The sequence below is a fragment of the Poromitra crassiceps genome, assembly GCF_964638095.1.
Source record: "Poromitra crassiceps genome assembly, chromosome: 7".
NCBI lineage: Eukaryota > Metazoa > Chordata > Actinopteri > Beryciformes > Melamphaidae > Poromitra > Poromitra crassiceps.
In genome coordinates this window covers 6,863,274-6,878,673 of record NC_139628.1, presented here as the reverse complement: position 1 = coordinate 6,878,673, position 15,400 = coordinate 6,863,274, and the positions used below count along the sequence as shown (strand labels likewise).

Below are 15,400 nucleotides of genomic sequence, written 5' to 3'. Positions count from 1 at the left end.
CATCCAACACCACTTTCCATCCAAGGAGTAACCACAGGCAGACCTGCTTAGCCTCCGCCAACAAGCCAAGTAATGCAGGAGCCCAGTGTTGTAGTACTCGAGTTCGGACTGGACAGTTTTTTGTTACTTCTGTAATAAAGTCCCTGCTATTAGGTGGACTCCTCCACACCCGTGTCGCTTAAGCATCAGACGGGAGTGGGTGCTGATATTCACCACTTCAAGATTCAAGATTCACTTTTCCTCTGATTATTTGATTTGTTTCCCACATTTTTCCTGTGTGCATGAATGTCGTGGCCAGCAGGCTGAGTCGTCAAGAAGAGGGTTTGTCCATCCGTCTGTCTGTATGTCCCCACAGAAGTAAACCAATCACAGCTCACGCTGCTACGTGCATAGTTTCTCCCCAGACTCAACTACTACGTTGAATCGCTGCACTCCGCATATTACATAATATAGTCTGTGCCACTTCGCAGCCCCTGCTGCTGTTTTGAGGTCGGGAACAATTGAATGACTGACAGAGTCGTTCATTTTCAAAACTCAGGTTGGGTGGGCGCGCCTGGGTCATTGATGTGTGATGATGTCCCATGTCTATGCATAAGTTACATCATCATTTGACATGGGTTTACTGAGTGATTTATGACATCACTGATGATGTGACTGTTGACTATTGTGAAATCATCAATGACATCACTGATGATGTCACTGTTGACATTGTGACATCATCAGTGATGTTATAGCACTGATGTAACTGTTTAGTCAGTCTTCTTCTGTAGTGTTTTATGGCAAGTTTGCATCCTTTATGTTGCATTACCGCCTCCTTCTGGATTTATCCATCCACTGTTTCCCTACATTCTGTCCCTGTTATCTTCCTCCCTCCCCCACGACTTCCTTCACCCAAGATCCTGTCAGTGATGTCACAATATCTATAGATATATATGATATATATGAGATAATCAGTGATGTCATAAATCCTTCCCTGTTGAGGCTATAAGTGGGGCCGGTAGTTTGTGCACATCTATCTATAGTAATATCATCTTCAACATGTATCCATACAGACATTGCAGAGCTTGCCGCTGCGAAGCTTGCAGAGAACTCCACTGCACACTTTGCAACTGCTGTCAGTGCTGCTGTCGCTGCTGGCTGCTGCCGGACCTTTTACCTGGCGAGATCAAGCATCATACAAAGACCAAGAACATCTCATCAGACAGACGTGAGGGAGGCGCAGTAGCGAGAGATGTCTTGGATCGACCAGACAGGCACGAGGGAGGCCCAGTAGCGAGAGATGGCTTGGATCGACCAGACAAGCGTGAGGTAGTCGCAGTAGCGAGAGATATGGATCGACCAGACAAGCGCAAGGGAGGCCCAGTAGCGAGAGATGTCTTGGATCGACCAGACACACATGAGAGAGACCCAGTAGCGAGAGATGTCTTGGATCGACCAGACAGACATGAGGGAGTCGCAGTAGCGAGAGATGTCTTGGATCGACCAGACAAGCGCAAGGGAGGCCCAGTAGCGAGAGATGGCTTGGATCGACCAGACACACATGAGGGAGTCGCAGTAGCGAGAGATGTCTTGGATCGACCAGACAAGCGCGAGGTAGTCGCAGTAGCGAGAGATGGCTTGGATCGACCAGACAAGCGCGAGGTAGTCGCAGTAGCGAGAGATGGCTTGGATCGACCAGACAAGCGCGAGGTAGTCGCAGTAGCGAGAGATGTCTTGGATCGACCAGACAAGCGCAAGGGAGGCCCAGTAGCGAGAGATGTCTTGGATCGACCAGACACACATGAGGGAGGCCCAGTAGCGAGAGATGGCTTGGATCGACCCAGAGGTCGACCCCACAAGTCAGAGATCAATCAAGGTAAGGGCAAGACTCTGCGCGGGAGGTCTGTAACAGACAAGGAGCTGCCGCAGGAGGGAAGTACCCTGCGACTCGACAACAAGGGGGGGGCACCGAGACACGGTGTGGATCTACCCAGAGAGCGGGACAAGCCAGAGCTGAGTCAAGGTAAGGGCCAACCTCCACCATCAAGGACAGTAACAGACACGGAGCTGGCGGAGGAGGAGCCAAGTGGTCCGCGACTCAAAAACGAGGGGCGGGCACCGAGAGATGGCGCTGATCGATCCAGAGACCAAGACAAGCCAGAGCCGAGTCAAGTTAAGGGCCAAGATCTGCGCCCGAAGACCGCAACAGACAAAGAGCTGCCGGAGGAGCCAAGTGGCCTGCAACTCAACAAGAGGGGGAAACCAAAAGACGACCGCGCCAGACCCCGGGACAAGCCAGAGCTGAGTCAAGGTAAGGGCCAAAAGCCTGTACCATTAAGCCCGGTTCCCGACAGCGATGATGACGATGAAGTTTCTGACAGTTTGCCCACCATGGCTCTTGAACCAGCTTCGAGTACTGACCAGCCCAACACAGATGCCACCGACACCACCGGTGGTGCCACCACTGCAGATGTTTCTGAATCAGAAGAAGAGGAGGAAGAAGAAGAAGAAGAAGAAGAAGAAGAAGAGGAAGAAGAAGAAGAAGATGATGATGATGAAGAGGAAGAAGAAGAAGAAGAAGGATCTTCTGAAGGTGATGCTTCATCAGAAGCAGAAGTTTCAGATACTGGTACTACACAGTGACCTAAATAATATGGTCAAACCCATCCCAATTTTTTTAGATTCACCTTTTGCAGAAAAGTGTTGTCTTTTGCCATCTTGGGGTCCTTGCGCAGCTCACGTGAGATGGGGGTTTCCCAGAGCTGCAGCTCCGCCTGCTATTGGTCCCTGTCAATCGTCCCATTTTATATGATCTATTTTACTCCAAACAGGCGAGTTATACAAGACATGACCCCTACAGTTGTTATGAAAAGGTGAGATTAGCTATATAGACCAAAACCGCGTTTCGGTCTAGGCTGTAAAGATGCGTAATCACTTTTACAAAGTGGGGCATTTTAACATGGGGTGAACTGGAATGACGGGACTTCTGAGTCCTGCCCTCAAGTGGCCATTCGAGGAACTACAGCTTTCAGGATTACTTCCTCGTCATGGGAAAACCTGAGAGCTCGCTCACTGGTACTACAATGTGACCGACCGCGTGAAACTGGCAGAGCTGAGTAAATGGTAAATGGACTGCATTTATATAGCGCTTTTATCCAAAGCGCTTTACAATGTGCCTACATTCACCCATTCACACACCGAAGGCGGACAGGTGCCACGCAGGGTGCTGGCACAGCCATCGTGAGCAATTTGGGGTTCAGTGTCTTGCCCAAGGACACTTCGACATGCGGACTAGAGGAGCCGGGGAACGAACCTCCAACCTTCTCATTGGTGGACGACCCGCTCTACCTCCTGAGCCACAGCCGCCCCATATTCAAGCTGAGTCTTAGCTTTAATATGACAGTGAGATCATCTGTGAGATCATAACGTCACAATGTCAACAGTAACATCATCTAACTGTATTCAGGAAATGATATGCTCCGCCAGGTGCCAGGGTGACAGACGGTGGAATATTTTGAAAAAAATATTCCAACTAAGCTGCTGGCTTCCTCCACGACTTGGGGCTGTTCGGAGTGTCTCTCTGTCTGCCGTTACGATGGAGAAAACCTCTCTCTGAGGTGGATCACGTCTCCTGGATCGTCGAGATGAACAACCTGACCAGGGGCACCAACGGCCGTACAGCGGCACTCGCTATGGCCGTCTGGTTCCTGAAAGGGACAGACTAATGAAAATAAAGAAATCAGTCCCTTTCAAACAATGTAACCGTCACTGCCCACATACTTCTGTGTATGTCTGCGTCTTTCATGTTGGTGTCATGTTAAGCAATGTATCCACTAGTGGGCGGTAGAGTCAAATGTGTCAGTATGTGTGTGGTTCACGTGTGTGTCAACTCTTCAGTTTCGTTCGTATCCGTAAGCTTTCAGAAAACCACAATTCTGCACGAAATGGACGCTACGTACGGACAGAAGGCTACATCCTTTTCCGTATTTAATGTTGAGCATAATTGAGCCTTAAGGCATGGCTTAGCGGACATCATGGTGTGCCATCCACTATCGTCATTTACAGTGTGAAGTGCTGGTGCTTTGAAAACTGGTGCACCAAGGGCTATTAGTGCTGTGACATCAGTCCTATCCTCTCCTTCCTTCAGTCCCTGTTTAACTCAGGGCTAAGGCTACTGTAATCACCCTCAGGGTGTATATATTATATAGGTAACACTTTATTTTAACACATTCACTGCCAGCAGTTTTCTTTTTTACTGTAGGTAGCTTCTGCCAAGGTTTTTTTTTGAGGATTCTGGCTCATCTTTCAAGAGCCGAGGATTATTTTCTGCTAAGATTTTGTGAACACAAAATATCTCAAAAGAACTAATAGAATGTGTGCTTTCTCTGTCTAAAAGAGTTAGTTTGTAGAGTTAGTAGTTATGTAGACATTAGCAGTTGAATACAGCATGGTTTCAGCGTCTGAAAATTTAAGCTGAGATAAATGGCTTTTTGTGAAATTCGATAGAACAGTCACTTTAACCATTTATTTTTGGCGTAAGACGTCAGACATCTAAACAATAGTTTTGAACAGTAATTTCCTCCATAGCAGCAGGAAACCCCCCTCTCCTTCAAACTCCTCCCTCCGTGTGTGTTCTCCTCCCTCCGTGGCTGCAGCGGTACAAGCGAGGCTCTGCCTGTCTGTGCTGCCTGGCTGCTGGCGGCTGCTCTTTGGGCGAGTCTGCATGGGGCTCGTTCGTTTCGGTTGTGAGCTCAGCTGGAATGAAGCTGCGTGCGATTGTGGGCTTTCTGCCGGTGTTTCAAAGTGTGTTGCACCCATAATCTATTATGCAAATTTGCAATCCCCCACCGCCAGCTCTCAGCGCGAAAGCGAAAGCGTTTTCGCCAATCCATTTTACAGTATGAGAATGGTTTCCTCGCGCGTTCCCCTGCAGTTTTGGCTCGGCTTTTTCTAGTCTGGAGAGCACTGTCGCCACTTAGTGGGTCGGTGGAATGGGTTGTACACGTTCGGTGGCTCCCATATTTTTATAGGAGACGTGGGGGGCGTTGATCCACGTCCCACCGTCAAATTTTTTTTTTTTTTTTTTGACGAGATATCTCGTCCACCGCAGTCAAGCGTTGGTTTCTGCTTGACGAGAGATCTCGTCCACGGCAGTGAACGTGTTAAGGTACACTTATTAACCACTAACTAGCTGCTTATTAGCATGCATATTAGTAGCATATTAGCTGTTTATTAGCCATTATAAAGCACTTATTAATGGCCTATTCTGCATGATCATATTCGACAACTAGTAGGCCATTAACTACGAGTTTTCCCTCAATAACCTCCTAATTACTGCTTATTGATAGTAAATAAGCAAGTTGTTGTGCATGCATTATGACCTTAATAGGCTTTGCTCAGTATGGGCATTATAAGGTGGTAATACCACAAGAATAGTTATTCTTTGTTAATAACTCTTAATAAATATGGTCTATTCCCATTTAAGAAAACACAAAACTACAAGTGTTACTAGTGTCCAATTAACTCCAAACTAAGTCTTTATAACTCAGAATATGTTCCCCAATCTAAAGTGAGGTCTTATTCATAACTAATTCACTAGTAGTTTGACACTTATTAACCCAAACAGGTTCCCTAATCTAAAGTTGCCTCCTCTTCATAGTTAGTAAGTCGACTACAACACAAAACTACTACAATTAACAGACACCATTCGGTATATGGTTACACCTTGAACGTTTGTTAGGTCTGTGATTCAAATGTCTATTCCCATTCAGTGGTAGAAGAACAGAGTCAACACAAGTAGAAATATCTCCTTTTTAATGGACCACTTTTTAAAACATTACAGAACAGATTTATAGATACTGACAAGAGCTTTTAGGTGTAAAGGATCACGCAGATTGAAACCATTTACAGTAGCACCTTAAATACCATATCTGATGACAGGCCAGGCAGCAGCACAAGAGACTACATTATATACTAGCCTGCATCATCAGGCATAGGGCATGGGATAGTAAACAGTTACTGACAAGACTAAAAGTCTAAAGTGCCATAAAATACAATAAAATAAAATCATTGCAATTTGGATGGAGGTCTTACCGCCGTCTTCAGTACGAAGGGTACAATCACCTGACCATCAACTATCGAGAATTTTTTGTTGACCCTGTTACTGGTGCACATACACAGAACCTGGAGAGACTTTGGGGGGTTTGCAAGTCAACAATCTGGAGACTAAGAGGGAACCGCACAGAAAGTATGTTGAAAGATCACCTGGATGTAATTGACTTACTGGCGTGGAAACCAGCACATAAATGGACCACTTAGAATGCTTTTACATGACATCAGGAAAACATATCCAGTATGAAGCCTGTGTGAAATGTAGTTGCAGATAGCAAGTTGACTACCAGTCAAAAAAATTGACACATTGAATCTACCGTTTTTCATTATCTTAAAGCCGTTTTCATCTAAAGTCTTCTGCTTAACTCATTGAGTGCCAGCCACTTTTGGAGAATGGACGGAGTACCAGAGTTTCAGAGCGTTTTCAGTGATTTCTCAAGGCCCACAGAATATTGTGTGATATTACTATGTAAACACCGAACACGCACAAAGAACGAGGAGACTCTATTGTATCATCAGCAAAAAAAAGTTTATTGATACCATTTTCCGTTCTTTAGTTATCAGCCGGAGAAGATAGGTTGTTTTCACCAAAAACAGACGTTTCAAATTTAAAGCTGAGATAATCAGCCTTTTGTGAAATGAAGCATTTCAAGCACATTCACTGACTCTGAAGCTAATATTTTCTGATGTAGTGACGTGGTGTAGTTGTGTGGTGCCCTGCGTGCCCCACCCCCCTCTCCCCCCCCCTCAGCTGCAAACTCCTTCCCACACTAACACACAGCCTAACACGCACCCAGCGTCTATTTTCGGAGCGCTCCGTTTTTGTGCGGCGGCTCCCAGCGCGACACCGAAAAGCCGAACCAGACTGCTGAGAATGGTTTGGCCCTTCGGCGTCGGGTGCTGCTTTTCTGGCGGCTAATCGTGTGGAGAAACTATGCAGCAGAGACAGAGGGGCTGAGTTGTGGGAGCGGATTGACTGCTGTTCGCAGCTAACGTTAGCTCCAACCAGAGCAATCTATACGGCTCTGGCTCCAGCATCGATTTCCGTTTCATCACGGGGCTTCTTCTGGTGTTTTTCCTCACCTTTCTCTAATCTGGAGAGCACTGTCGCCACCTAATGGGTCCGTAAAATAGGTTATACACCTTCAATAGCTCCAATATTTGTACAGGAGATGCATGAGGCTTTGATCCACGTCCCACCGTCAAAAAACGCATTTGACGCCGATCGACGTCATTGGCACTCTACGTTACTATTCGCTTTGACGCCGATCGACGTCATTGGCACTCAATGAGTTAAATGCTAGCAATGTATTTATTTTATTTACTGTTCTAAAATGTGGAAAATGGTTGAAATTAGGAGAATTGTGGTATCTCAAAACTTTGGAGTGGTAGCGTACCTGCAGGGTTTTCACAGAATATCTTGTCACTGATCTAAGGAGAGCCAGTGCCCACCAGAACCCTGAGATCAGGCCTAGCTTGAAGACACGTGGGTAGTTGTAGTTAGAGAGCAAGTTCATATTGACCTGTAGGTTTGATTTTTGTGCAGTTATACTCTTGTTTAATATTGGTATACTGTAGATATGATTCATGATTTCAATAATTTTATTATATTGTGGCACTTTATATAGACTCATCAAAATATGAACAGATATATTATATCTGTTCATATTTTGATGGCTGTCATTGAGAGAAAGGGGGTTGGCTCAGGAAATGACGTAGCGTAGCTAGTATTTAATAAGCCCGGAAGCTGCGCTAGCTCTCTCATTGAAAATCTACACAGAAGACGAGTCAGACAGTCGCTCACTCGGAGTCCCCGCTCTCTTTTCTTTTTGTCACGTTATTTACCAGCGTGTTTAGTTGTATAACGCGTGGAGTTGCTGATCTCCACTCATCCTCACTCGCCTGGGCTGTTCGGGAGGACGGCCTCAACGCCACACCTGGGCCGGACTACGATAGCTGTATCAGGTGAGCCACACTTTTAATTTCTCTTTGATGACAGCCATATTTCTTTCATGTTACAGAGTTGCGGTGCTATTTGTTCGCCCCTAGACTCGAACTTATAAACCGAACCTGTAATACCTGTTACAACCTTGCTCTTGTGTCGCCTTTATGTTGGGGCCTGACCCTGTATAGACCAACAGCGGCCTCACACTACTATTCTATGCTTCTAAACAAATCCTGTGGCAAAACCACTCCAGCTCTCAAAACACTCTGGGAAAGGGACTGTGGCACTACCTTTGAAGAAGGAGAGTGGGATTAAATAATTGGGACCACCCAGCAAGTCTCTCTAGGGATATCAGATATCAGGATAAGATGAATACAGTTCCAAATTTTCCATCGCTGTTATTGGTACCCTAGCAGGTTCTTCAGACTGGGTTTGAAAGATACACCAGATTGTTGGAGATGTGACGGGGAGGTGGGCGATTTGGTCCATGCACTTTGGTCATGCTCAAAGGTCATGGTCTAGAGTGCATGAATGCATCATAGAGCTAGCGGGGATAGAATATGAGTTTTGTCCTGGGCTATAAATTCTCAACCCTGGCCTTGACCAATTTGTAAAACCCCTAGCACATTGGATTCAGACAAGTATTATGATTGAGAAACATGAAAATTAGAAAGTGGAAAGCTGTAGACAGCCGATCTTTTCAGGATTGGATCTCAGCATTGGTAAGGTGGCGGCGGCCTTTGAGAGGATAGCTTATAGCATCATGAATGAGGATAAGTACAATGACAAGTGGGGAAGGTTTCTGCAGTTTCATTCAACGTAAAGCTGGTATTGGCGTTTGCTGTGGAGTCCCGCCAAGTTTGGCCCGCGCTCTGTTTGTTTTGGTCCGCCACGGATTTGGATCCCCCCCGCCCCCCGATTTTTTTATCCAGAATGCAACTCGGGCAAGTTATCAGATATCTGCATTGCAAAGGGTGGACGAGCTTTTTTCATGTGGTGACGTTGTGAAACAGTGTCTGAATGTGGCTGCGGATACTGTGTTCACTCCTGAGATTGCAGCCCTGCAAATTGTCATGGCAAATTGTTTACAACAGATGGACAATAAAGCTGATTTTCAAAGTACCTTGAGGATTTTTCAAGTTGTGAATTAAGTCAAATTTCTCTCTTGATTACAAAGTTGTAAGTTGATGTTTTTTTTTTAATATATATAACCAATTGCAAATTATTACAATTACCAAACAGATAAAAAGTAGATTATTATTATTGAAATGTTATTTTAGATTTAGAATGTTAATTTTCTATAAAACACAATACATTTTAATGTAATTCCACAATGTTTATTTTTGGCCCTCGGCCCTCCACCCAGTTTGAGTTTTGGCCCTTCATGGGAAAGAATTTGGCAAGGGCGCAGAGGAAGATGATGTGGATACTTTTCTGTACCGACTGTGTTGAGGACTATCGGTAGACAATGGTGCTAGTTTTGTTTTTTTGTCGCTGATGTCTTCCTTTTGTTTTGTTCCTATGTTGAAAGTTTCAAACTTAAATAAAGTTTAAGTTTTCGCCAAAAAGAAGAAGAGGAGTTAGCTAACGCGTGGTAATGCTTGTTCTGTAATCTGTGCACATCCCTCTGCACTAAATGAGATTCACTAATCAGTAACCATAGCAACATCCACTTTCTCCCTCCTCAGAAAGTCTAGAAAGCTTTTGCACGTTTATGGGGTAAATTAAGACGTTGGGATTTTTCTTTCTTTCTTTGACACATGTTGAGCATAGCTCAAAGAGATTGCATGATACTTCTCTATAGAATAGAAAACCAATAATAACATGATAATAATGTATGTACTGTGTGGCTTGGTAGCCTAGCTTATCCTATAATAGGAATGCAAAGTCTCTCTCTGCCTGTGATTTTATCTATTTCACCACGGTCAAATGTTGCTCCATATAAGGAATCGCCGAAGCCTGTACAGTGAACTTTTTTACTTTTTCTCATTTTAACCTGACTTTTAATCTTAAATCCTAGTTCTTCATCTTGTGTTGTGCTGTGATACTGTGTTGTCTGTCTGTCCCTCTGTTGTCTCGTTTTAGAATGCACAGTCTTGGAGTGGCTGCGGCCCTAATTTCACTGCACATTACCTGTAATGTGTATGTGACTAATAAAACCTTGAACCTTCAACCTTCAACCTTCAACCTTCAACCTTGAACCTTGAGTGAGAGTGAGCAGAAATTGTGTTTGGCAAAGGCTATGCCCTTTTGTGTGCAATCGCCCTGAATCTTTCAGATAGTGTAAAGAGCACCCATGTGGGTGAACTAACGGAGCTGGACTTTTTTTAATTAGGTAATTAGGGCAACAATGGCTAATTAGTGTCCTAAATGAGTGAACAGTGGAGCAGCACACAAATGAGCGCCGTTGGAATCAGCCAGGGAAGTGGACTATGAAAACCATCTGGGGAGAGAGAGGAGAGGCTGCATGCCAACTCTGTGAGCGAGGCCTGAATAAATGACCAGTCACACAGGGATGGCTATAGGGTATTCTGCTAGTAGCTGAAAAAAGTGAACAATGATTTTACACCTTCAAATCAGGAGAAATGGTTTTATATAAGCCAAACTTGAAATGTAAGATGGAACGGCCAATAATAGAATGTGGGTGCATGGGTTTCATTTGAAAAGATGACGCCAAACAAGACCTGGTCAAAATGCGTTGGACACCATGTCTGGTCGAGGAGGCTTGGGGGGCTTGACGGCAGCCAGGACCTCTTTGGCATACTGTGTGTGAAGGACACCCACGCTCCGAAGAGCTTGCTCGAGCCGCACTCTTGGGTCGGCCACAATCTGTGTGTCTGTGTACGTGTGAATACTGTAGAGGGGTTTCTGGAGCTCAAACTCTTGATTGTCCCCCTGCCGGTTCCTCCAGGCCTCTGTATCTCCCATCATCCTCTCTGGGTCTGCCTCGGCCACCACCGCAACCTGATTTCTGAGCGCCTCCAGACGATTCTCTCTCTCTTCCTCTTCCTTCTGGCGCTGCAGCTCCCGCGCCTCCCTCTCCGCCTTGCGCTGCTGCAGCATCTCATCCCGAAACTGCACCCTCTCCTTATCTCGCCGAGCCTGCTCTTCCATGACGCTCCTCAGCTGGGCAAGTCTCTCCTGATCCCGTTTCTCCAGCATGTCTCTGCTCCTCTGCTGCTTCAAATGAAACTGTCTCAACTTTTCTTTCTGCTGTGACCTGATGGCTGCTTCCTTCTGCTGCTCAATCTTCAGCATCTCCTCCTCTTCCTCTTGTCGTCTGGCAGCTACATCCGCCTCCAGCCTGGCCACTTCCTCTTGCTGGGCACGCCACTGCTGCAGCTTGTCTCTGAGATGTTTGCAAATGTTCTGCTGGTGCTCCCGGCCTCTGTGGAGTTCCAGTTCCTTCTGGTGGGCATCCCTGGCTTCCTCCAGGGTGGCCAGGGCTCTGGCCAGCAGCTCCCCGTGGTCTCGCTGCCAGCTCTGGGTCACCACTCTCAGCTGTGCCTGGTTGAAGCGCTGCCAGTCGCAGGTACGTTCATGCTCCATCAGCTGCTGTCTGGTTTTATGAGGGAAGACTTTTTGCAGCATGTCCATGTACAGCGTTATGCGCTTGGGCATGTCAGGAGCATACTGACCCACGGTCAGCTGGAAGCGGAGGTGATCATCTGCACACCAGCCACAGAACTGGTCCATTGCTTTGAGGCGCTCTCGGAGACTCTGCAGCCGGCTCTGGTACCTTTCTGACAGGAGGTGGAAGGCCTGAACCAGGGAGTCGATCAGCTCTGGATAGGGGCAGTCTGACTCCAACACCTCCTGTGGAACTTGCTCTACATTCACCAGATTGTCTGTAGTACTGGTGAGATAGTCCTCCATGCCTTGAGCTGTGATCTCTTCCTCCAAGGCCAGGTACTCTGCGTGAAGGGTCTCAGTGATGTTCTCCTGCTGCTCTTTCACAGAGTTGACCTGTTGTAGGACTTCTTCCCAGTTTGATGTGTGGGCAGTGAGTCTCTGATGTACTTCACCCAGTCGGAAGCACAGGTCATCCCTGAGATGGTGAACAGGCTCCACAGTGTCAATCCTGAACACCTCTTGCTCCCTCTGTAGGACCTGCTCATAATCTTGAAGTGAGAAGATGGCTGTGTCCGTCCTGCTGTTTGGCCTTATCTGCCATAGGAAATCATGCAAATCATTCTGGGCCTTTTCCTCAGCCTTTGCCAGCCTGAGGTACTCTCTGCTCCACACCTGTCTGTGCTGCCGGAGTACCGATCTGTCCTTGGTAGCCTTGGCTGCACACACAGTCCTCCGGACCTTCTGTCTGATGACATCAGATTGTTGACGCTTGACTTGCAGAGCGGCGTGTAGTCTTTCATATTCAACTGGTTTGTACTTTGAGCTGCCAAGACCGCCTCTCATACGCAGGGCCAGTTTCTCCACATCCTCTGGTCTGTAGTGTGTAACAAAGTCACGCAGAGATCCACTCATCACTGCAAAACTTGTAGTGTATTGTGGGGGTGTATATTATATATTCTACACACAGTGACATCGTCAGTGATTTATGACATCACTGCTGATGTCACAATGTCATCAGTGTCACTTCCGAGTAATTGCAATGTCATCGGTGATGGTATCATCAGTGGTGTCACTCAAGCAGCGGCCGCTGCGGCCCGGCCAGACGGTTTGAGTAGCAGCTGTATGCCCTACGACTTAGGGCCAAAGTGAAGTTATCCTTTATTTATCCCCATGGGGAAATTCATCCTCTGCATTTTATGCATCCTCTACTAGGAACTTTCCTAGAACTCGGAGCAGTGGGGAGCCGCAGTGCAGCGCCCGGGGACCAACTCCAGTTCTTTAGCCATTGCCTTGCAGGAGCACTGACAGGAGTATTAACACTAACATACATGTCTTTGATGGTGGGAGGAAACCGGAGCACCCAGAGGAAACCCACACACACACAGAGAGAACATGCAAACTCCACACAGAAAGGACCTGGGACGGACCGGGGTTCGAACCCGGGACCTTCTTGCTGTGAGGCAACAGCGCTAACCACTGACACAGTGGCTAGGGCTGGGCGATAAACGTCAGAATAATCATTTGTTGTTTATTCAGTGGCATCATATCGCCTGGTAATTATAATACATGATAACTTGATTGCTACATTTTACTTTGCTTATATGAACCATATTGTGATATACATTAGTATGTTTCAAAACTGACCCCTGTGACTATTCGTGATATTGATCTAAACCGTATCGACCATCCACAGTATCTGTCTGTTCTGCCCTCTCCTTCCGTGTTTTGTGTTGAGATATGTACCGAGATAACGTACTTTGCGCTAAGCTAACGTTAGCATACTTGCAGGTCCATTCCATTAACGCTATGTGCCGAATTTACTATGCCGAGGAATTTGAACATTTATCTGTCAGTGCAATGGTAGATTTTCATGACCGGAGAATATTATTTGATTGCTTCATTATTGCTTGCATCCTAATAAACAGATTGCCTCCAAAGATTGTGTTGTTGTGTATAATGTGCTAAATCATGTGACATCATGTAGGCTATCGCATGCAGACAAGCTCATTCTCCATTGTGTGGTGATGGGCACAGTTGGATAAAAATGATAGATGTCTGTAAATTAATATAAATGTTGATGTTGAGTGAATGCCAAATGGACCAACCCTGGAACAGACGAGAAGAGGAAGAATAGAAGAATTAACAACCTTCAAGTCCCTGCCAGCAGCCTTCAAATCTCCAGACTTCAAGTCCTTATATGTAAAATGTGATGTCTGTAATAATTCGGCATACAATACATAGCCTACACCATTCAGCATGTATTTCGATATTTCAAACTTTCAGAATGTTCCTCCTAATTATTCCCATGTTTCCCAGGCGTTATTTTGATCAACATTGTGTTATAGCTAGCTAGCACAATACATATCCTACACCATTCAGCATGCATTTCGATATTTCAAACTTTAAGAATGTTCCTCCTAAGACCAGCTTCGAGGTGCATTACCGCCACCTACCGGACTGCAGAGAGGTGCAGGACCCGCATGCAAAGTGGTGAGCAAAGTCATTCCCGACAAACGGGAACCTAAGGCCCTGTGTGTTCTCCACACACGGGCCAAAAACCTACTCCCATATAAATGACAAAACCCTGATTTCTGTGTATTAGTCCAGATGATGTGTGAAAATCATGTTCACTTTTTCATAAAAGCATGAAACTTGGTACGCATATAGTTTGGGGCCCCGTAAATTTTCAGAAATTAAGCCTCGTGGTGGCCATTTTAATTCCGCCATAAGCGAATTATGTAGTTTGCATCATATCTCCTGAACCACACATGATAACACAGAAAAGGTGATGTCTATCCCCATGTTTTCATGGTCAAGGATTACAATGATACCATATAGAACATCATAAACTGTTAAAGTAACTAATCAATGGTGAATTTAACTCATTGAGTGCCAGCCACTTTTGGAGAACGGATGCTCCCAGTGCCAGAGTTTTCAGAGCGTTTTCAGTGATTTCTCGAGGCCCACAGAATATTGTGTGATATTACTATGTAAACACCGAACACGCACAAGAACGAGCTGGCTCTATTGTATCATCAGCAAAAAAAAGTTTATTGATACCATTTTCCGTTCTTTAGTTATGAGCCGGAGAAGATAGGTTGTTTTCAGCGTTTTCAGGCTTTTCAAATTATTAGCTGAGATAATCCGCCTTTTGTGAAATGCAGCATTTCAAGCACATTCACTGAGTCTGAAGATAATATTTTCTGATGTAGTGACGTAGTTGTTGTGTGATGCCCTGCGTGCACCACCCCCCTCCCCCCCTCCCCCCGTAAACTCCTCCCCACACTGCACACAGCCTCACGCAACCATTATATTTTCGGAGTGCTGCGTTTGTGTGCTGCTGTCGGCTCTCAGCGCCACAGCAGGGAAGAGCCAACCCGGATTGCTGAATGGTTTGGCGTCAGGGGCTGCTTTCCCGTCTGCTAATCGGGTGGAGAAACTATACAGACAGACAGACAGACAGACAGGGACAGAGGGGCTCAGTTGTGAGCGCGGATTGACTCCTGTTCGGAGCCAATGTCAGCTCCCGCGACAGAGCAAATGGCTCTGGGAGCATGCATCGGTTTGTCTTTGATCCACGGCTTTTAGGCTGTTTCTCGGACCTGTCTCTAATCTGGACTGCACCGAGCAAGCACTGTCGCCACCTAATGAGTCCGTAAAATAGGTTATACACCTCCAATAGCTACTATAGTTGTACAGGAGCTGCGGAAGGCTTTGATCGACGTCCCACCGTCAAAAAACGCATTGGACGTCGAAGGACGTCCGTGGCATTCTACGTCACTATTTAATTGG

General features: G+C 46.0%; 1 protein-coding gene across 1 annotated transcript; it reads right to left on the bottom strand.

Annotated features, from left to right (window-relative positions):
• Positions 1-10,723: 10,723 nt before the first annotated feature.
• Positions 10,724-12,520, bottom strand: LOC310779968 (coiled-coil domain-containing protein 148-like; the record flags this gene model as incomplete). The annotated part of the gene is made up of 1 exon (XM_083640494.1): positions 10,724-12,520. One exon carries the CDS (start codon positions 12,518-12,520, stop codon positions 10,724-10,726), a length of 1,797 nt encoding a protein of 598 aa, XP_083496620.1.
• Positions 12,521-15,400: the final 2,880 nt, after the last annotated feature.